We start from the raw sequence: 24,165 nt of genomic DNA on the forward strand, positions 1-24,165 counted from the left end.
ATATTTCAATACCGGAGGTATCTTGTTACTGAAATAACATCATAGTCTAAAGTTACAAATCAGGATTCTATAGAACATGATCAAATTCAAACACTAAAATACTGGGAATTTTAAACACAATGTACAAATCATGATGAAAGTTATGAAAATTTTGAAAGATGATGAAATCTTAAAATCTGATTTTTTTCCCCATCAGCTAAGTAAAGTACTTAAAAGATCCGTAACTCCTCAGAAAGGACTGAGACACTCTCTAAAGTACTGCTTTGCCCTCACACCTGTGCTCCTAGATTTTATTTTGCTTGCAGGAATCCTTTCATAGAGCTGTCGAACACTTCTTTCCTTCTCTTTTCTAACAATTCACTCACCCAGTATTTACTGAGCACATTTTACATGCTAGGGCCTACATTCTACAGACACCAAGATTAATATGAAAAGTTCGCAGTCTAATGAGGAAAGAAAAGTGGGTAAATGATTACAATATACTATTATGAGTGTTCTAATAGTGGTATTAAATTATCCCCTTTATTTAAATATTCACCTAAACTGATGATGGAAGTTAAGAGTACTGAATGAGATGCAGAATCTTCTAAAAGGCATTTGGTCTTCTTGAATTGATAAAATAAGAACTTCTAAACAAAGAATAACAAAGGACTATAAGTCAGAATGATGTTTCTCTTTGGTCAAGCATTTTTATCATAAGGACAGGCTTTTCTTCAATACACTGAGGCAGCAGTCAGTCTTCAGGGACGTAGTATCTTGATGCAAAAATCTGCCTTTAATTACTAGTAACACTAAGAAATCTACTTTAAATACATACATGGGTGCTGATCTCATTTTCCTACTGTAAAGATGGAAGAAGTCTGCTCAGATTGAAGCTGAGAGCCATTCCCACCTACACACCAATGATGGCCTCATTTATGGCTCTGGATCACATCTCCCCGAGCTCTAGATCCAGCATCTACTGGATGACTGTACTTGGACAGTTCAACGTGTCCCAAACTGCACTGCACCCTCCCTTTCTAAAAACAAACAAAACCCCCAAATGTTGCTTATCACATATGACCCTCTTTCTCTCAGTTTGTATTGGCTTCTTTTTGAAGTCTGCAATCCAGCAGGCTTTTCTTCCCCAACCCAAACCAAGCTTCCATTTATCTTCTTAACTAAGAGAACACTTAAAACAAAAACTCCGCAGCATTAGTAAGAAAGGAAGGGATCGTGTCTTATTCACTTTTGTGACTCTGGTTACCGGTACACAGTAGTCACTCAATAAATACTAACTGGACGAATAAATGAATGAATGAATAAGGAATTACAGGCCTCGGATAAGGAAAAAGCTCCCAGAATACAAGGACAAACTCAGAAAACGCTGACAAATTCCAGAATTCTGGAATGGAAGCTAATAGAGTCAACAGATGATAAGTACTGATTCATCAACATACACAGAAATTCTACAGAGGTGTTCTGCCCCAGGAAATGGTTTATAAGTGTTATTAGAAATGAAGCTAACAAGTTTCTCATGTCTCCTAAGAACACACAAAAGATTAAGATGTACTATAAAGAAGCTGAAACCTGCAGTATTGTTTCAGGAATGAATTTAATGGAGTTAGGAAAAGAAGACTAGAGTAAGTATTTGACAGTGATTAAATAGCACTACGTAAGGCAAGCAATGCTACACCTAGTATAATCTACACACAAGTAGAACTAATTCTCCTCCAGAGAGCAAGGCTATCTAGATACCTTGTATTTATTAATTGTATTTCTCAGGGATCATGGCACCAAGGTTCTGAGAAAGGACTTTTAGTATTTTCATTATTGGGAAAAGCATCCCTTCGGGTATAAATTACTCCTTTGGTTTATATAACTCTTTACAGTAAGTGTCAAAATATAAATAATAATCTCTTTTTTATATTAAAAAGGAAATCAGAATTAAGTTTGACAAGATCTTTTATATGTATAAATGTAGGAATAATAAGACCTTACATTTATATATTTTTTTCAAATAACATTCATTATTTTGTCCTATTCATAGCACTCACTGACCTTGTTTGATTACAAAATGGTGCTTACTTTAATAGACTTGGAAATGGGGGAAAGCAAAAAAGAAAAAAATAAAGTTCATTTTAGTTTATAGTCTTCAATTTTTTTCAGTTATAGAGAGGAAAAAACCAGAATCATATATAGCTTTATGCCATTTTCACTGGATAACACAGTATGAGCATTTCCCTACATCATCGAACATTTGTTGAAAGCAACATTTTTAAGGTTGTACAACTTCTTTAGATTATGAGTGTCCCATGATTTCTTTAACCATTGTCCTACTGTTGGGGATTTATTTAGGTTAATGTTTTACAATATTATAAGTTACACTACATATGAATTTCTGTTTATTTGGTATAAATTAAGAAGAAATACTCTTTTTGGCTTTGGATACATACTGCCAAACTAATCTCTGAGAAAGATCTACGAGGTACGAGAATCTGTATCTCAGCGCATCTCAATAAGCATTACATTGTTATTAAAAAATCACAGCTAGGGCTTCCCTGGTGGCGCAGTGGTTGAGAGTCCGCCTGCCAATGCAGGGGACACGGGTTCGTGCCCCGGTACGGGAAGATCCCACATGCCACGGAGCGGCTGGGCCCGTGAGCCATGGCCGCTGAGCCTGCGCGTCCAGAGCCCGTGCTCCGCAACGGGAGAGGCCACAAGAGTGGGAGCTGCACGTACCGTGAAAAAAAAAAAAAAAAAAATCACAGCTAGGTTAAAAATGATGTCAGAATATTTAAATTTTGGGTTCTTTGATAATTAAATATTTTCCATATACTTATTACCAGTTTTTGTAATTTGGTGTCTAACCTATATTAATATGAAAAATGGGGAATAACAGGTTTCCTTAACGATTTGTAAGACCTCTTTGTAAGACTTATTATTCCACCTCTTGTGTATTCTATCTGCTGTCAAAGTTTACCATAGTTTACGTTAAATTTTATGACGTCCATTTAAATGCTGAAATTAAATACGAGTACATAAAAATTTATTAGTAATATTTGAATACATATAATTTTTTGACACTTAATACAGATGGATATAGAGTAAAGAATAAAACTTTTCCTTCACAGCCCCATCCTTCATTGTTTTTGTTTTTTTTGCGGTACGCGGGCCTCTCACTGCTATGGCCTCTCCCGTTGCGGAGCACAGGCTCCGGACGCGCAGGCTCAGCGGCCATGGCTCACGGGCCTAGCCGCTCCGCGGCATGTGAGATCCTCCCGGACCGGGGCACGAACCCGTGTCCGCTGCATCGGCAGGCGGACTCTCAACCACTGTGCCACGAGGGAAGCCCTGTTTTCTGTATTTTTGTTAAGTTTGAAATGTATATGTATGTGTGTATATATATCCTTTCAAATATTTTATATGTATTCTAATCACACAAATATGATCAAATACATACAGAGCTTTTATTAACATATAAAAATCGTACTCATATTTTTCCAACTTATTTCTTCTTTTAAAGATTTTTGACGTGGACCATTTTTTTAAGTCTTTATTGAATTTGTTACAACATTGTTTCTGTTTTACATTTTGGTTTTTTTGGCCCTGAGGCATGTAGGATCTTAGCTCCCGGATCAGGGATCCTACATGAACACCCTGTATTGGAAGGCAAAGTCTTAGCCACTGGACTGCCAGGGAAGTCCCTACTTTTTCAATTAATATATCCTAGAGAGCTTTTCAGCATGAAAACAGTACCTTGCATCATAAATGAATACATATATCTTGAATTAAAGAATCCATGTCAATGCATAGAGACTTGCCTAATCCTTTCAAATGGCTACACGGGAATTGACAATTCTTTATGTCTGTTGAAATGTATTAGCACTTCTGCGGGACAGATTCCTAAATAAAAACTGTTTTGTGGCAGAGCATGTGTTTTAATAGATGTTTTCAGAATAGACTGATGAAGTGACCTAAAAAATGTACCAGTTTCTACCCTCACCAACAGCACAGGCAGATACTAGTTTCCCTACACCCTTATCAACAATGCAGATTAGCAGTCACTTTCATTTTTGCAAATTTCATGGTCAAAAAACCCTTTTATTGTTTAAATATGCATTTCCCTGGTTTTCAGTAAGACTTAGTGTCACCTATGTAGCCAACTTGTTCTGCTAAGAACTGCATTTTGTACATTGCCTCTATGCACATCCCTTTTTCCCGGGGGGTGTTTTGAAACTGATGCATAGGACCTCTTTATATATTGTGAGTATTAATCATCTGCCACTTTTAAGTATTGCAAATATTTTCTTCCAGTTTATTGCTTCCTTTCAACTTTATTTATATTTTATTTTGTTTTAAAGAAGTTTCAAATCATCAATACCTTATTTTGTCTTTTATACTATTACTCTGAAAAAGTTATTTCATATCCTAAGATCAGATTGTTTATATATACATGTATATGTAAATTTATCTTCCAAATTTTTCTGGACATTTAACTCTTCAAGTCCATTTAGAATTTTCTTCTATAGTATGGTATTTTACCACACTATTTATGTAACCCGGTATTTTATCATATATTCAATTCTTAAACATATTTAGTGACTGTTTCAGTGCTATTTAGTTTCATTGATTTGTCTTTCTAGTCTTTTAGAGAAGTCCTACTCTATTTCCATAACTGTAGTTTTATATATATATATGTTAGCATCCACTTGGGCAAGTCCCTCTATATTATTATTATTCAAAAGTTTTTCTTAGTCATCCTTATCTTTCTTTAAGTGATCTTTAACATAAGTTTAAAGTTTCCAACAGTATTTTGATACAGACACATTAATATTATTAACTTGAGAAAAACTGGATCTTTCAGAGATCGTTCACCTTTCTGTCTGGGAGTATCATAAATGTTTATTCATCCAAATTTCCTTTAATATGTCAGTGAAACACTGTATTTTTTTTCCATATTAATCACAAACATCTTATTAAGATTATTTCTAAGCGTATATAATTCTTTGGGGCAACTATTATAATGACATTAGTGCTCCTGCCTATGTATAATTTTACAAGGAGAAGGTAAATACCTTTTCCAAAGGGGTCAAGTCCTCATTTAAATTTACATACAGAAATACAACCCGGAGTCAATATATTTTTGTTTGATTCATGTCTCCGATTTCTTCCATTAACGTAGCTAAATAAGAGTGAAATACATAGGGATCCTAAAATAGTCAAAACACTTAGTTCCATGGGGAAGAAAAAGGAAAAATAAAAATCTATTCAATTTAATTGCAAGAATGAACTAGTGGAAAAATGGTCTGAGACAAACTGATCTCTTGAAATAAAACAAACTTTCATTTCTAAACAATATCACTTTACAAAAGTATGTAAGTTTAAGTAATGCTTAAAAAAATTTTTCCAGAAATTCTTTGAGTGAACTAATAAGAGAAAAAGGACACTTCTGATCCGTTAATTGTCTTTGCTATTTCATTTATATGCACGATAATATACATTTTAAAGTTAATTTAACTTCACGTTCAAGTCAAATGTTGTTTGATCAAGTAAGTTGTGTTTCTACCTAGATCAACAATTTTATCTTTGCATTTTAGAAAGGATAAATAATTAATATTTTGTTCAATAAAATACTTAGAAAACAGAATCCACTCAAATAACTTGGTAACGTGAATTTTAAAAATGCAAGTACCTTGACTTCTTCACATAATTCAGTAAGTCGCGCTTCCACATCCATTTCCTCTGAAAGGAGTAAAGAGTAATTGGAGGAAGTATCTCAATGTTAGATCTGTAAACTGTTTTTGAAATTATAGAAATAAATTAAATTACCTTTAAAAAACCAGAAGGTTGCAAAATATAGGACTATATTAAATGAGTTAAATTTCAATGTAATATATTTTTCTAAACACATTAATCATGCAGGTAATGTGATAATTAGTAAATTCTATGTTCTGATTACAGGCATACCTCGAAAATATTGCAGTTCAGTTCCAGACCACTGCAAAAGAGTGAAAACTGCAATAAAGCTAATTACATGAATTTTCTGGTTTCCCAGTGCATATAAAAGTTACATTTATACTATACTGTAGTCTATTAAGTGTGCAATAGCATTATGTCTAAAAAACAATGTACATACCTTAATTTAAAAATATTTTATTGCTAAAAAAATGCCAACCATTATCTGAGCCTTCAGTGAATTGTACTCTTTTTGCAATAGTAACATAAAAAATCACTGATCACAGATCACCATACTAAAATAATGATAATAATGAAAAAGCTTGAAATAGTGAGAGAACTACCAAAATGTGATACAGACACAAAATGAGCAAATGCTGTTGGGAAAAATGCTGCCAACAGACTTGCTTGCCATAGGGTTGCCATAAATCTTCAATTTGTGGAAAACACAGTATCCGTGAAGTGCAATAAAGTGAGGTATGCCTGGATTAAGTAGCGGGTTTCTGTTCTCATAAGAGGCTAACACTGTCAAGGAACTACTGACTATATACCTCAAGTAACTTGCACAACTGCACCACAGAAAAGATAAAACATACAACTAAGGTTTTATTGCACTTCACATATTATAAATTCCAGTGATCTTAGTATTTTGTATTACATATGTACATGCTTCACTTTTTACAAAAGCTCCGCTTTTTACAGTAGCTAATAGTTCAAGTCAAAATAACTTTTATAACCAAAACATATACAAAGCATGCCTGGAATATAAGCTGTTTAATGAAAATGAATGACAAAATCCTTTCCGACAAAAAGTAAGTTTCTATTTTAGTTTAATAAATTCAGTTGTCTATCAGACAGTCTAAAACCGAGGCAATTTTTTCCCATATAATCCTGACTTATTTAATGTATGCTACAACCATTTACAAAGGGGGGTGCAGATTAATTTACAATCAAAATGGTAATATTTACAAAGGAGTACAGAAACTAACAGAATAGAAGACTTATTAGTTACTTTTTGCAGGGAATACATTTCGCTAAAGCCTGAAATATCATGTTTAGATATACTCAGTTTTTCTTCAGAAATCAAACTAAAATGAGTTCTCCTAAGAGAACTCTAACAGCATAGCGTCAGCACACAACATTCCATAATCGTGTGGCTCTAAGGGAGTTTAACTGATCATTCTCACACAAAAGCAAGAATACATTCTGTGACATCCTTGAATTCATTCATCAGCTCACTGTCTCGTAAGGTATACTGAATGTTTACTAGTTGATAAAAAGAATGATAAACATTTAAATTTGATAAAATAAGCAGTTACACTGATGTGCTGAACACAACCAAGCTATGATGGGAACAACAAACACTCTGTTGGTAACTAAAACCAGGAGGACACACAAATGTTTTGGAATTCACCAAATATATAAATAACCCACTGATAACTAAAGAAATCTGCTGAGATTTCAAAAATCATTTCACAGTCAGGTAAATCAGTGGCTTCTAATGTTAGGTTTTCCAAAAAAAAAGAAAAAATCTGGCAGACCCTGTATTAAAATCATAACTTCCATATGCCAACATCATCACATGTTTTCACATCACTCATGATGTTTTCCTTTGATAGAAGAAAATCAGCAAAATTGGTCTTAGTAGGTTACATATCCTACCTATGAATTTTTAAAAAATGAAAATAAACTTTTTAGAGTTTTGATACACTTTTCTCATCTTTACATACAAGAGCCTAAGTGCAGAAACTGGTCCATTTGCATTATGGCTCGTGAGAGCTACTTCAATGCAAACACCTTCAGGGATGCTTAAATGCTAAACTTAACTTCAAAACCTTTGAGATGAAATGATTTCAACATCATTTAGGATTTTAACTGAGTTTAATTAATTTTTCCTTTAAAAATGCCTATATATCTATTTATACAACTGTATAGAAACGTATACAGGTTATTTTCTTACAAGTTTTCTTTTCGGCAGCGCCATGCGGTGTGATCTCAGTTCCCCAACCAGGGACTGAACCCAGGCCGTGGCAGCGAAAGCCTGGAATCCTAACCACTAGGCCACCAGGGAGCTCCCTACACACTTTGTTTTACCTTGGCTCCTCCTGCTAATTGAAGGTGGCAGCTTAGAACACATCCTTCCATATTTTCAAATATATACATATATGAGATCTGGAGTCACTGCTTTCCAAAAATGGGTGTATTTTACAAACGTGCTGCGATCTGCTTTTTTTCTCTCAGCACTACTCCATGTAAATGGGATATGCAGCCCTAAAGCACTTTTTTCAAATGGCTGCATAATATCCCTTGGTGTGGGTACCTCAAAGTCCATTCTTTGCTGAATGATGGGCATTTATCTTTGTTTTCAGTGTTTTGCCACTAAGAATACTGTGATCAATGTGCGTGCACATATACCGTTACATACGAGTACTCCTTTCCGTGCTACAGATGAACAAAAATGGAGTTGCTAAGTCGAAAGGTAAATGTATCTTAAATTTATCTTCTAAATCTATCCACCCTCTCATCTCCTCATTCATTCAACAGATATTCATAGCATAGTTCAGATAATACCAATACACTGCTAGGAGTTAAGGATGAAAGATATCTCAAAAAAAGTGTTATTAACGAACTTCACTATGTTTTAGTTTCGAATCAAGTCTTTTCCCACTCAACCAAATACTGGGCCCTTCTTTATATAGGCCTTATTATATGAGCAGCGTTTTTAAAAATTATTTAGCATGCTTACATCTAAACTGATAGGCTGACAATACAATAGTTAATGAGAAGTATATTTTTATTGCTAAAAAGACCACTAAAACATGTCATAAATGACCGTTTCACACCATGAATTCTTCAATTTTATAGTTAAGTTACTTAATGAGAATATAAAATTATATTCTAAAATAATGATCATAAATAAATCTTCAACCTTTCTTTTTTCCTTCCTGACAACAAGATAAGTTTCTCACTTCACAGTTTTAGTGAAAACTGACACAATTTAAGTATTTCTGGGCTAGTTTTCATTTGAGAAATGTGGAGAAAGATTTTGGCTCCTTAATTTCCTTTTGTCCATACTTCTGAAAACTGAGAAACAAATGCTGTGATTTAATTTTATTTTTTATTTCTACAGCTTTTAGTAACTTTTAAAAAATGTAATAGTGATGGTCTATTCAACACCAAGTAAAAACTTTCAGTATACTTATGGAAAGATAATAAATTAAGTACTATTGCTATTCAAGAACAAAAGTCTATAACATATAGGGAAATTTATCAATAAAATAATGAGATCGCAATATTTCCTTTCAAATGTGTAACATATCTGGATAGTGGCGACTTGATATTACTGTATTTTGCTTTTTAAACTTAGAACAATAAAAAATAAATACAAATTGACTCAAAAAACAAAGCCAGATACTAAAGATGCTTCTCTCTTTACTTCCGTAATGCATGAAATTAGCTTCAGTTTTTAAACCACATTTTATTAACCTTAGCCCTATCCAAAGACAAACTGACTTTGAACAAATTTAAGGCATTACCATTAAACCAACAAATTCTGGCAATGAACGTGGTTTCCAAAAAGTGCTCTTTGTAGGAACTCTAAAATGAATATGTTAAAAGCCAAAGAAATCTTTGCATTTAACATTTCCAGTTTTAAATAAAAACTTCAATATTAAAATTAATTACAAATTAACCAAAGCTTATCTACAAACCAAACTGATTCTAATAGTAAGTTCTTACATAAGGGTGGTAGGAACATACAATATTAAGAAATACATATTTATGAAATTTGACACTAATTTAAAGCAAAGTTTCCTGCTAATTAAAAGGGATTATTTACTTAACCTATTTGTAAACGTACCTAGACAGGTGTCTTTCTGGGTTGGTGGCTGTTTTCTTCTGAGAAGGCGCTCATAAAGGACCTGCATGCTGGCCTTGGCTAGTTATAAGGATTGCACACAGCACTAGTTACTATACTCCTTTTACAATAAAATTTATTAGAATTTTCCAATTTGTTATTAATAGTTTTAGTATTGATGTGATAGTGCAGTTAGATTAGAACACTAAAGCAAAATCCTTCAGTTAGTTAATTAGCTTATTAGAATTACAAATGATGTACATTCACGTTTATGTTACTTTGTTCTTTTCTCTATTTAAGTGTATGTGCCACTCAACATTTCATAATCCAATATTATTTTTATGTTTTAGTTTCTTAAACTCAGAACTTTAGAGTTGGCAGGGGTCTCAGAGATCAGCGAGGTCAACCCCCTGCCTTTACAAGTGTAGAGACCGGGGCCCCAAAAGGTTACAGGACTTGGTAAAGCCTAGATTCCAGAATCCCTGACACCCATTTTCAGTAAGGGTTCCTTGCACCAAACCAATATTTAACTGTATGTCATCAAAAAAATGTACATCATTCATCTACGAGAAAAGAAAAAGACACAAGCAGAACAGAATTCAAGGCATTATTTTTAAAAAGGGAATAGAGTTTAGATACACTACTCACACACCATGGTGGAATTTAAGACTTTTAAATATATACATATTTGAAAACTCAAGAAAAGTGCTAAATAGTAGAAGGAAATAGAATACATCCTCTAATCAAGAACTACTTTACAAACTTACTAAAACTGGTGAATATAATGATGTTTAGTCAACAGCGTTTTACAGAAATATTATCTAGTGCCTACAATCTAATTTTGCTAGGATAAAAATAAACAATGTTAATAGTTCAGAATATGCAATAGTTTTTGTTGAATAGTTAATAATATTTTTAGATGTTTTCCTAGAATATGCATTCAAGAATAAACTAAAATTCACAATAAATAGAAAATATAAACAATGAAAAGTTTAAGAATAACACAAAGTATCACTGATAAATATTTACTGAAGATGAATCTTGAATTTAAAAATCCCTAGGAAACTACTATAAAGTATGTGCTGATGTTTATGTACTTTTCAATTATCAACAAAAACTGTATTGTGCTATTTCATTCATTCATCCATTCAACAAATATATTTTGAGTAAACACCATGTGTAAGGTACTAATAATTTTATTCTGCCACTATTATTTACTTATTTGAAACTGAAGTCTAGGGGTTTGCTTTAGAATTTTATTTTCTGATAAAATATTTTAAGCAAATAATTTGGAATAAAATTGATATTCATTTAGTAACTGACTCCTGAAATTAAACATAAGGGCTCTTTTAATTATGATATTTTCTACATTATATTCATAAGCCCAAAGTAAAACATATATGCCATAAAAGCCATCCTTACTCCAAAGTTAAAAATCTTATAAATAAATGAATTATCATACTGAAGTTAGATAAATTAGTGCTAATACTGTCTAAGCTATTTGAAATAAATCTTTGCCTTTGAAAAGAGATGCTTGTTTCCTTTAAACATTATTTCCTTTTGTACAGAAATATTTTTTTATAAGTTAAAATGTGGTTCAAGTGTTTTTCCATTCGGAAACATTACACGTTAAAACTCTGAAAATTCCGTGCAGGCAGCATGGACAGGCCCACCTCAGACAGGGCTCTCTGTACTAACCCACAAGAACCCCACCCAGCTGTGGGAGTCTCTCCTGTCTCTCTCAGTGCTGAACTGACTCCTTATTAAGGGAAAGGGGATGTCAAAGCTCTTCAAAGACCTAGAAGAGGCCTGCTCTTTCCTCAGCACTTTGCTCAGCCCGAAGGAATTCCTCCGTTAACCAGTTTTCCTTGTGGAGCTTCCTCACGCCTTCTGCTTTCTGGATGCCCTCCTCTTCCCTTCCTGATGCATTCAGCACATCTGGACCCCTACAATCCTCCTGCCCTTAGAATGGAAACCAGTTTGCATAAACAGTCCCAGTTACTTACAGGTAGTGAGTGACAGCAATGGTGCACACATGCACATGCAGTGCTGAGCACTACACGATGATGCTCCACGAATTCAACATCCAAACTACTAACAGATTCTCCTATAGAAATGCCATTCCACGTGGTTTCTGTGTCATACCACTACTTTTCAGTAACATGGTATCGCCCTTCATTAACATTATGGTTTAATAGTTTTGTGGTCTGACCATTAAACCTAAGTTAACCAAAATGTATCATATAATTCTCCTAAGAAAATGTGTTTGAATCCCAAAGAACCAAATTAAAAAATACATGAAGCATAATTTTTCCATTAATTGAGGATTAGTGATAGCTTAAATTAGCTCTATTCTACAAACAATTCTTTCATTTTCAAAAAAGAACATTTTTAGAAGTTTACATTTGAGGCAGTGGTCTCTTAAAGGATTTTCCTAAGGGAAATAGAAGATTCTAAGTACATGAAACAGCAAGGAAAAAGAATATTCCAGAGAATAGTAATCAAAAGGTTTCCGTACTACCATTTTTGACTTGAGGAAGAATACATGAGCAAGAAAGAACAAACATTTTCCTACTGCTTGTAAAACTGGGGATACATTGGGATCCTTGAATTAAACATTCTAAATAGTCAACTGAATGATATCTGTTTCTAGTCAAGTCAGGAAAAGTGTGCACTCAACTGACTGATAATGAAATTAATCCAACCCGTGGGAGCATCTGCTGACAGGCAGTGGTACAACAGCCAGCCTGTTCTCACAGCTGAACTTCAGTGAGGTACAGATCACTTTCTTACAATTCTTTTGTATCTCAAGACAGGCAGTTATAAAAACGGGCTAATTAGTCTCAAACCCAAGAATTATTTTCAGTAACTATTTTTGATAGTGCATCAATATTGTTAAAAGACAGATCCTTGAGGAACAAAGAAATAAGAACAGTGATTAATTTCAGTAAAATTTAAAAAGTAATTTCTGATTTATTCAAGTATGTAATGATGAAAATAATTTATTCTAAAGAGAATTAAAATGTGCGTTTTATGATGAGCTATTAGCTGATATTTGAAAGTAAAAGCTTATAAAACTTCCATAAAATGTCTGAATAAAAACATTTTTGCAAATCTCAATAATTTATCTTCTGTGAAGTGATATATATGTATTTTGCAAACTACAAGTGGTATACAAAATCAAGGCAATATGATTTTTTATTGTGTATTACAATATACATGCAGATATTAATGTCAGACAAAAACCAAAGACTAGTGTTTTAAAATTATTTGAAAAATTTTCAGAATGTTAAAACTGAGTAATGTTATTATTTTCTGAAATGAAATAAAAGAAATAAGATCTGAGATCACTTAAAACCAAACATATGGGGCTTCCCTGGTGGCGCAGTGGTTGAGGGTCCGCCTGCCGATGCAGGGGACGCGGGTTTGTGCCCCGGTCCGGAAGGATCCCACATGCCGCGGAGCGGCTGGGTCCGTGAGCCATGGGCCGCTGAGCCTGTGCTCCGCAACGGGAGAGGCCACAGCAGTGACAGGTCCACGTACCGCAAAACAAAACAAAACAAAACAAAAAAAACACCAAACATATTTAAAAACAAAGGTCCCAAGTACCTACAATCTGCTTAGACTGTTAAATATTTGGAAGTATGGATTTAATTTATGTTACCTAATCTATCTAATTTCTCTTCCCTATCTAATAATTCTATGGATAATTACATTTGTTTTCTAGTAAGCTTTCTGCTTGTATTCTAAGAGAAGTAGTAATATTGACATACTGTTCAAAAAAATCTACCAAAAGACTCATTTCAAACTTAGCACCAAGAAATTATTTCTCAATATCATACAGTTTTTTTTAATTTCAGAAAGTAATTATCAAAGATTGAAAAAGATGAAGTTGAGAGAGAAGCAAAAGTGAAGCACATAAACTTGGTTTTAGTACAGAAACTATGGCCAAGCTGATAACTAGCAATATGAGAATGAAGAGAGTGCCTTGAACTAAAGCAGAGGTCTGGCTACTTTCAACATACCCAGTTCTAGTTTCTGACAAGAGGGAAGCTCTTCCGTTACCGTAATGAAGTAGCTGTGCAGCCCCTTGAAGGCCAGCAGGAGGGTGGCGCAGAGGGTGTAATGGAAACGGTAGGCGTGACGCAGGAAGGAGTCTGCAATGACGAAGCTGAAGCCCTAAACAAGGAGTCGATTTGGGACACACTGTTAGTAACCAAGAGTCTAAAAATAGCACCCTTGAAGCTTAGAAAAATAAAGGACTTACAAATCACAGTTAATTCTAAAACGGATAAGAAATCTAGCAATATCTTAGGGAGTTGTTCTCATTCATACAAGTAATTTAAACACAGGAAACTTCGACTGAGTGGTACTCCACTTTTGTAGTCTGAGCCCCCTTTTCTTTCAGGGGAGTAATGGCTGTATTCATACTGCTGGGTCTCAACTCCGGGTCTCAACTCTGGCAGTGACTCTTTACAAGCACCTTTGCAAAAATGATTCTACCAGTTGTGTGAAGGGAGCAGGGGGAGAGAGTAAGTAATAAAAAAGACCCCGGCTGTCAAAGGTCTCTATCCATTAAGTCTTGTAAAATCTTGAGGTATCAGGTTCGTTTTCAAAAAAACAACTGGAACCAACCAATTTGTTAAGATCATATTTAATTAGATCTGTAAGTTGTTGATCTCAAATAATGAACAAAAGAATGATCACATTCACAAACATAACAGTTAAAACAAATTTCATTCAAAGTAAGAGAGAAAAGAGGATTTATAAACATATCAGTTCTTACATCTGGTGATAACTGTTTTGTGTAGTTAATACCAAAGACCACACTTTCAAGAGTAGGAATCACAGAATCTTTGTTTTGTGCTGGTGCATTTCTGTTTAACCAAGTAGTCTTCACAGGGCGAGGAAAGCTGGAGGAACAAGCATCACATTATTATTGTCATAAGAGTCTATTTATAGTGTTAAGTTAAATGTTTACAAAAGAAAGTCTTAGAGGGGCAGAATAAAAAGCAAGGGATTTGCAAGGCTATGATTTCTAAACTCTTCTTAAAGTAACTTTACAATTTTTCCTTTAAGAATTTGAGATAAAGTACTGGCTAACTATAAGAAGGCCAAAGCATTTGACTGGTTGGCAGTTTGGCAAAAGGGAAAAGACAGGAAAGTAAATCAAATGTACCATAAGCAGAGAGCAGCCTTCATTTGCAAAATGAATTTGCTTTGCAAAAATGAAATATCTAGATCCTAGCAACGAGGGTGTTGCAAGTCATTGGTAAATACCACTTGCTATGAAGTGTTTCTTAAAATTGAGCCTTAAAAAAAAAAAATTGAGCCGAAGAAGCTATATTGAAAAAAATCAAGTATAAGAAACAAGTTATACAAAAAACAAGCAAAGAAAAATCCTAACCTCAGTTACATTAACTCATTGATTTAATGTCTATAGTTGGGTTGATCATAGAAATTGTTTTATATAAATATAACATTTAGGGACTTCCCTGGTGGCGCAGTGGTTAAGAATTTGCCTGCCAATGCAGGGGACACGGGTTCGAGCCCTGGTCCGGGAAGATCGCACATGCCGCAGAGCAACTAAGCCCGTGTGCCACAACTACTGAGCCTGCGCTCTAGAGCCCGTGAGCCACAACTACTGAGCCCACGCACCACAACTACTGAAGAAATTAAAATGATAATAATAACGTTTAAATATGTAATACTGTAAGCTAAAAATTTTTTCATCTACTTTAGAGGACTAAAAAGTCCAGCTATAACAAAACTCCAGGAGAAACCCTGCATTTATAGAAGCATAAATAGTGAGGAACACTACCGTTAACAGGACCCTTCTACCAGCGTACCACCAGCAAAAAGCCTTCCTTCCCCTTGCCTTGCTTTCCTTCCCGACCCTCTCCTTTACAGGCAAAGAAGGGCACAGCTCTAGCAGCGAGAGAGGGGACATCAGAGCCCAGGGCAGTGACGGAAAGAGCAGCAACCCCAGTTGTCACAGGCACCTCAGTCTCTTCTCCCATCGCCAACCAGAGCCAACAGCTAGTCCTCTTGGCTTCTGATTCTGAGCCAAAAATGTCCTCTCCTTGCAGTGAACGGTCTCTAGGAGATGAGCCGCCTCTCCCCACCAGTCTGTGCAAGAGCTGCAGTACCGCAGGAGGAATCGCACTGAGTCACCAGGATGAGCTCTCCGTACTCAGCGATTAGAGAGCAGCAGTGATAACCCGAGCTAACCGCTAGGGACTGTTTGCGCATTTCTTCCGAAAAGAAATGAAGCCATTGTTATAAAGAAAAAGGAATGCTTGAAATAGCTTCGTTAGGGATTCTTATTGAAATTACAAAACTAAGAAATTCGGAAAAATACTGGAATGTATTTTATAAACAGATTAAAAACTTTTAGCATTAAAACCTAACAGGCTATTCATATAAAAGTAATATTGTATACTACTTATTCGAAAGTTATACTTCTAAAAAACATACTTTCCTGTCAAAGAATTTTCATTGAGTTATCATGCTGTTAAAAATTAATTTATTTAATCAACATCTAAAATTGTTTTGAGTAAGTTTATAATAAAATTATATATAATCATAGGAACACTTTCCTGTGTACAAAAGTTATAGCAACTGAGAACAAGCTCTCAAAGGTCTAACAGGAAAGACAAAAATGGCAAAACAACTAGCTCCAGATCTTACTACAGAATAAGGAAGGCAAAGCAGGCCATCAGGAGAAAGAGACTTCTTCCTGGCCCCATGCTCTAAAGACATCACGGGACAACACAGGGGAAATGCGGCTCACAATTTTTACAGCAACGTAAAGACATGCAACAGGCTGTTACTTGGGGGAAATATGTTACATTGTCTTGGTTTTCTATAAATTCTGAAGTAGGTAATTCTACAAAATCACCTACTTAGTTTTCTGATAAGTCAGTTTAACATTATAACCCTTAAGCATCATCCCTAACATCAGTTGCTGGAATAAAATTTGCATCAGAAATTGTAAAGTAGTTCAGAAGTCAAGTCAATTTGGAGCCTTTTCACATAAGTTACTGATTTAAAAGTGTCTATCTGTTACCCATGCCACAAGGATGATGTCTTATTGTAAGAACTAAAGAGCTTGAACTGTATTCTTACATTAATGAAAGAACCCATCTCCCCATGGAAGAGAGCAGAAAAAATAATTATCCCAATGAATTTATTATGATCCAGAATATCATGTACCTTTAGGCTAACATGACATAGTTTAAAACTGCTTACTTAGTAAAGATCCATAAAATTGGTTAATAACTTAGAAAACAAGAATTACTGTATAGATTTAAGAAGATAAATTAGTCTAGAGAAAAGACACAAAAACTATGAAAAAATGAATACACTTTCCCAGAGAATGAATAGTTACAGTCAGCATTGCATAAAAACAGAGGTGCAGACTAAACAATGCTGTATGGTTATTTCCATATTGCATTACTTTTCTTGGTCAGTTTATTTGACAAAGAATGCTCCATATTTTTGTAATAAAAAAGTCATCAATCTAATGTTCCCATGCTCTTATATTTTATTAATACTTTAGTATAAAAATGAAAGTGTTTATTAAGTAAGTGTGACTTTAGAAATTCCTATTTCAGTTACCTTTATCAAAGTATATGTTTTCATTATAAAAGTAAAAGATACTATGTAATTAAGGAGCGGGAAAGTGGTTACATTTACCTTATTAGTGGCTGGTGTAGTGCAACCAACGACGCATGGACTGTCACAGACACGACAGAAAGGTGGAAGTAATCAAACATGACATTGACATGGTGATGGAGGCCTCTTTGGAGGCTAAAGTGCAGCTTCAGTGTTCGGCTGCTTATTAGCTGCAAGGCGTTCAGATCATCTGCCCTATAAAAAGCAACATATTTGCTTATTAGTACGAAAATTTAGTAAAGGCAAACATTTTGTAGCATAGTTTAAACTATCAAAACCTTTAATTACTTAATTATTTTTTAAAAACAGAATGAGAATAATTTTTAAAGCATCACATTTGCATTAGACAGTACTATGAAATCTAACAGTAAGAAAATAACCAGATCTTCTAGTTTTCTAACTATACTTACAGTTTCCATGTTAATGGACTGTTTTTCACTAATGCCCCTACAAAACGAGTCCTTTTTGATACTTTAGGAAATACTCTCATCTTAAAATTTTACTCCATAGGGAATACTGTTTATAATAAAGTTGCAGTACAGTGTAGGTCAAATCCTATTGTGCTAAATCCCAAAAGGTGCTTAAAATTGTTTTTATGGTACAAAATTTTGTTATTAAGTATTGCTCAAAAATAAGCAGGTATCAATAATTGGTATATATTTTATTACAGATATTTAATCTGTCATTAGATTTACACATACAAAAATTGAAACAATGCCATGAAAATATGTCCAAATATATATCTATTTTTAACCAATATGTACATTATAATTACCTACAGCTAATTAACTATTTACTCATTTCAGCTTACTCCACTTATAGAATTGACTTCTTTTAAAAAAGAACCCCTCAAGGAATTCCCTGCAATAAACAAGTATTACAGAGGAGCAGTAGCCACCACGTAAAAAATTCTTATTCCTCCATGGTAGTAAAGATGACATCTCACAAGCAGACCTTTGAGAAATGTAACTGCTTAGACATTTATCCCACATGTAGTCTGAATTTATATACAATTTTCAAGAAGTATTTCTACAGGTACATTTGAAATGAAAAACAACCCCACGAAAGTAAAATAGTAAAATGGATCTCTGATTCTTGTTTTAAATGAATACAAGCACAGTTTGTCCCTAAAATGTATGACTGTATGTCCGGATGTGTGGACAAATTCAGGGTAGCCAGTCCTAAAACTTCATGGACTCTGGAAACAACTGTTAAGTCTAAGAGTCATCAGTCTTGATAACTCTCTGAATATCAAGAGAGTCCCACCTGAAGGTGGCATCACTCATGCCACCAAGAAAGATAAGCCAGTGATGCAGTGGAATAGAGCTCGGTTGTGTTTAAATGCCTCAAGGCAGTGGTATTGTATCAACTGTGCAATTTCTAGAGTCTAGGAAATTGTTTCATGTTTCTTCAAGTCGTCTGACTTTGCTACCTGGAGCTCATGGAATCAGCATGGGCACAAAAAAGTAGGCCTAACCATTCCCATGAGACTCTCCCAGAAGGGAGAAGGAGTCCAAAATAAAGAAGGGGGTAGGCTGGGTTCTAAGAAGAAAGTGGGGACTCTAATACGGATAGATAACAGTCACGAGTAACTTACGATTTTTAACTGTTTGATTAGCCTACTTACGAATAATCTCCATCTGTGAAGTGCAGATCCAAGGATAACAGAAAATTCATTTCCTCAAGGGTTTCTTCAATCTGAAGAGAAATTATACTATGAGCTACCTTTTGAATATTTTATAGAAAGTTAGAAATATGCCTTGAGGCTTTACAAAAAATATTTATCTAAATATATATGAAGAAATGTTTACCTTTTTTTCATCCAACAACATTTTAACTTTGAAGATCATGACATCGTTTAAAACAACTTCCTCATTTTTATATAGAATTTGAAATGTTTTACTGCAAATCAGAGAATCATGAACTGAAGCTGGGAAGGCTAAAGTCATACCTAAAACAGATAAGATATGTAACTGACAGGTAAAAGGAAAAATACAATTATACTTTTACTTTACCATACATTTGATTATATTACTCCAATGCCATGATTTTATATAGCAGTATTAGAACATTTCTGAAAGTTTATTAATTACTATGATAAAAAATGAATAAATATGGCTTCCCTGGTGGTGCAGGGGTTAAGAATCTGCCTGCCAATGCAGAAGACACAGGTTTGAGCCCTGGTCTGGGAAGATCCCACATGCCGCGGAGCAACTAAGCCTGTGTGCCACAACTACTGAGCCTGTGCTCTAGAGTCCGTGAGGCACAACTACTGAGCCTGTGTGCCACAACTACTGAAGCCTGAGCGCCTAGAGCCCATGCTCCATAACAAGAGAAGCCACCGCAGTGAGAAGCCCGCGCACCGCAACGAAGAGCAGCCTCCGCTCGCTGCAATGAGAGAAAAGCCCGCACACAGCAACGAAGACCCAATGCAGCCAAAAGTAAATAAGCAAATAAATTTAAAAAATATTTGTTTAAAAAAATGAGTAAATAAGTACCTTATAACCATTACAGAACTCTTATACAACTTAATCTGAGAAAGTAAATGAGAAATCTCAAGGTAGATATTTTAAGACTGAACAGTTGATCTGTATACCACAGAAGAAAGCAATTTAGTTTTCCATAGCTGCCTAGTGAAGAATCTGGTTGGCTTTTGTCCTGCTTCCTGGGAAGTAAACTAAACTCTAAACTCTTGGAATAAAGAATTTGGTTGGTTTTTGTCCCTAATTCCTGAGAGTTAGCCTCTAAATCCTTAGAATTTCCCAATGACAGGAGTGTCTCTGTTATTCATGGTGGCCCAGACAGTTTACGGTAAGGAGATGACTCAGGACGGGGGCTGGCCACACCAGTGAGACCAACCATGTGATTGGAAATTTGGGGTTTTGAGCCACATGCTGTAAGCCCAACCTTCAGGGCAGGGAAGGGGGCTGGAGACTGAGCCATGTGGGTGATGATTCAATCAACCACATCTATGTAATGAAACACCAATAAAAACTCTGGACACTGAGGCTTGGGGTGGCTTCTCTGGTTGGTGATACTCTCTACATTGTAATACATAGATTTTTCTGGGTGGGTAATGCATCCTGACCCCTTGGGGGGATGACAATGGACTTCACAAATCTGGGACCCTCCCAGACCTGGCGCTGTGCACCTGTTCTTTTGGATGGCTCTGATTTGTATCCCTTTGCTATAACAAAACTTTAATAATAAGCAGAGTGCTTTCCTGAGTTCTGTGAGTTGTTCTCGTGAATTACTGAACCTGAGCGGGTAATTAGTAACTCCCAGTTTGTAGCCATGTGATCAGAAGCAAGGGTAGCCTATGGATCCTCAAGTTGCAGCTGGGATCTGAGGTGAGAGCAGTATCACGGAAAACTGTGTCCTTTACCTGCAAAGTGTGGTCCACCTCTGGGCTGTTGGGTGTCAGGTCATCCCAACAGCCCACTTGCTGTCTTATTACTCAATCCTCCAGAAATAACATGATGGGAAAGAACCTGGAGATGTTTAATCTAGAGACTATGCACAGTGGGCATCTCCGTGGGCAGGGAGCCCAGAGTGAGATACCAGAGTCCACCTGGAGTAAGGTGGGTGTCCCTGCTGGGGTGGCCTGAGGTCTGAGCCTGTGCAGGTGCTGAGGGAAATCCAGGTAGAACAAGGTACTGGGAGCCCAAGCAAGATGAGGGGGCAACTGCATGGGAGGGGACCTAAGACTGTGGGGGAGGAGGGGGTCCTGGCAGAGAGGCAGCCTGGTACAGGGTGCCAGAGTCCCAAAAGGAGGAGAGAAACTTCTCTCGGGGGGTGAAGGTGGGTGTGGGCAGAAGCCCGATACACTGCAATGGAGCCCAAGTGAGGGGAGGAGAATATCCCTGCAGGAGGAGCTCCTGGCAGGAGGGCTGAGCAAGTCCGGGTGGGGTGAGGAGGGTGTCGCACAGGGACGTGGGCTGCAGGAGGTGCTGAAGCCCGAGAGGTGGGCGGATGCATCGTGAGGGAGGGAGGCACTGACAGGAGCTGGTTATGGAAGGGGCTGATCAAGTGAGAAAACACACCAAGGGTCAGGAGAGCCAGGTGCCCTACTGAGACCTTTCAGGGAAAGAAGGTCCACAGATGGAAAGGAGATAAAACGAATCCTGCGGTTTTGGACTAAACTGGACTAAAAGTAGAAATACTCATGTGAACTCGTGGTTTTTACTACATGTTTAGATAAGGAAAAACAGGTGTAAAAACAGATGTAAATACATTTACATGAATACATGTAAATGTATTCGTGTATGGGTAAATATATACGTATATACATGTACTCATGAGCTCTGTCCACTCACAGGGCCTGAGAACACAGCCCCCAGTACTGGTTTCTAATACAATTCTCCACGAAGAAGAACCAAGGCTTTGCAGAAATGGTTGACTCCAGAGCTGGGGCACACACAGGACAAGATCCATCTGGACCATCTTTTCATACCAGAAAGCAAGTAAGTGCTAGGAGAATGAGGGGGCACATCAAAAGGGCAGAGAAGCCAGCTTGAAGAGGTTTCCCTGGTCACAGCGGGGATAAACTGAGCGTCAAAGTAAATGATGACAGAAATGGATTAACATGCACTGAATAATAGAGAAATTCATAAATCCACACTGATATAAATACATACATACACACCAGAAGTTTGAAGGGAAAAAGAGTGACTTTACAGTGAAGTCTGACAGAGACTTAAATGATGCAAGTTAACATCACATTAATGGGACACACAGAAGTCATGTGTTACCTAGTGAGATACATGAGATGAGCACAGCACTGCTCCTGAGATAGTCCTGTCTGTCACACACCATGAGGAAATCACAGACCAATGAGAACTGAAGGACATTCTACAAATTATCGGGGTTCCAGTCTTCAAAGGCGTTACGGTCATGAGACTCAAGGACAGACCGAGGAACTATTGCAGAACGAAGGGGACTGAAGAGGCATAGCACTTATTATAAGGCATGATTCTGAACTGGATCATTTGCTGCAAAGGACTTTATGGGGAAAACTAGCAAAACTTCAGTGGGTCTGAGGATAAAGTGGCAGTAATGTATCAATGTTAGCTTTGTAATTTGATGATTTCATTGGGTTATGTAGGACAATACTCTTGTTTGGAGGAAATACCCACTACTAAAGTGTTTGGGGATAATGGAGCACCGTGTTGGCAAATTACTCTTAAACAGTCCAGGAAGAAAGTTCTTTGTATCGTACTTACAACTTTTCCCTTCATGCATATATGAAGGGAAATCAAGTATCAGAAACTTAACTTCTGTAACTTACAGAGAAGAGGAAGAAATTTTCCTCAATGGAAAGTAAATTTTTTAACGCGCCCAGGTAATGCAAAGTCAGAATCTGCCACCTCAGAGAGCGCCGGTGAGGCTCCAGCTCTTCCGCATTCCTCCTCCCGCCCGGCCTGCAGCTCCTGCGCTGCCCGCCAGTGCTTGCAGACAGCCTCTGTGTCTCCTCTCTATGGCCACCTCCACTGCCTCTGAATGCCACGTCACCACACAGCACCACTTGGCACTTTGCTTCTGTCTGCAGTCCCTACAGAGCCCTGGAAGCCCTTACTTCTTGAAGGCTGTATCTCTTAACTCAAGGTTAACTTCCTCCCGAACGACTGCAGCCATCACTGTGGGTGAGAAACCTCCCCAACGCCTTCCCTCCCGACCCTCAGGGCTCTAGCCTTGCAGCCCTCCTGGCTCCCACTCCTGCCTCGAACCCTGGACCTTTACGTGGCCAACGACCGCGATCCTTGTGTAATTTAAATTCCAATCGACACCCCCTCACACGCCCGCCTTTCTCTCCAGCCCACTCCCTCTAAGGCCACCAGCTCAACGACCCTCTGACCGCGCGGGATGCTACTTCCTCTTCATCGCCCCCTGCTTCCCCTCAAGTGCCCACTTCCCTCCTGACCCACCTTAACCTCCACGGTTCACATTGTCACTCACCCTTGCACACGTCCTGTTAAGGACACACATACTACTCTTGCTCTGTCATCTCTGCCCGCAGAAATCTCAACCTTTGTAAACCTAGCTCTCTGCCTAACCCACACTTGTATGCACGAGGTGAATGGAGCTGGGAAGAACACACAGCTCTTCTGACGGACCGGACTTTGAATCCACGATCACTAAGCTTGAACAGGCCTTCAGTGCTGCCGAGCAATCACACCAGGTTTTCTGAATCCATTCCCTCCCCACATTCCTAGATCACTGTTTCATAGGATATTTTCTCTGCTCAAACCTAGCCTTCAGCCTCAACTGAGCAGTTTGGCTCTTATTTCAAAAGAAGATAAACATAACCAGGTTACTTGGCTCCTTGGACGTCTCACTCTCCTGGCTTTGCCCCCACCAAACAGGCCACGCCCTTGTAATCATTTTCTTTGCTGTGTTTTTCTTATTCAAGAAGAAGCATAGCATAGTGGGGGTTTTTTGTTTTTTGTTTTTAAATTTATTTTCTTTATTTTTGGCTGCATTGGGTCTTTGTTGCTGCGCATGGGCTTTCTCTAGTTGTGGCGAGCGGGGGCTACTCTTCGTTCTGGTGTGCAGGCTTCTCTTTGTGGTGGCTTCTCTTGTTGTGGAGCATGGGCTCTAGGCACGCGGACTTCAGTAGTTGGGGCATGTGGGCTTAGTAGTTGTGGCTTGCAGGCTATAGGCGCACGGGCTTCAGTAGTTGTGGAGCACAGGCTTAG

General features: G+C 37.0%; 1 protein-coding gene across 17 annotated transcripts in view; it reads right to left on the reverse strand.

The window, feature by feature from the left end:
• The window catches only part of FAM135A (family with sequence similarity 135 member A), a 123,622-nt gene that overhangs the window by 45,491 nt on the left and 53,966 nt on the right, over positions 1 to 24,165 (reverse strand). For 11 of the 17 annotated variants that reach the window (XR_003430004.1, XM_027093056.1, XM_027093067.1 and 8 more), the window contains 7 exons: positions 19,282 to 19,421; positions 19,098 to 19,168; positions 17,492 to 17,665; positions 14,580 to 14,706; positions 13,819 to 13,972; positions 9,797 to 9,874; positions 5,675 to 5,724 (listed from right to left, as the gene is read on the reverse strand). Coding sequence is in view for 16 of the 17 variants with exons in the window: in XM_027093056.1 (XP_026948857.1) it covers positions 5,675 to 5,724; positions 9,797 to 9,874; positions 13,819 to 13,972; positions 14,580 to 14,706; positions 17,492 to 17,665; positions 19,098 to 19,168; positions 19,282 to 19,421 (794 nt within the window). In the remaining variant the exon portion in view is untranslated. Of the gene's footprint in view, positions 1 to 5,674; positions 5,778 to 9,796; positions 9,875 to 13,818; positions 13,973 to 14,579; positions 14,707 to 17,491; positions 17,666 to 19,097; positions 19,169 to 19,281; positions 19,422 to 24,165 lie in introns of those variants that run through there. The other 6 variants (XM_027093077.1, XM_027093111.1, XM_027093104.1 and 3 more) reach the window with 3 other exon arrangements.

The sequence above is a fragment of the Aethalodelphis obliquidens genome, unplaced genomic scaffold (genome assembly GCF_003676395.1).
Source record: "Aethalodelphis obliquidens isolate GAN/ISIS:26980383/991018 unplaced genomic scaffold, ASM367639v1 scaffold3, whole genome shotgun sequence".
NCBI classification, from domain to species: Eukaryota; Metazoa; Chordata; class Mammalia; order Artiodactyla; family Delphinidae; genus Aethalodelphis; species Aethalodelphis obliquidens.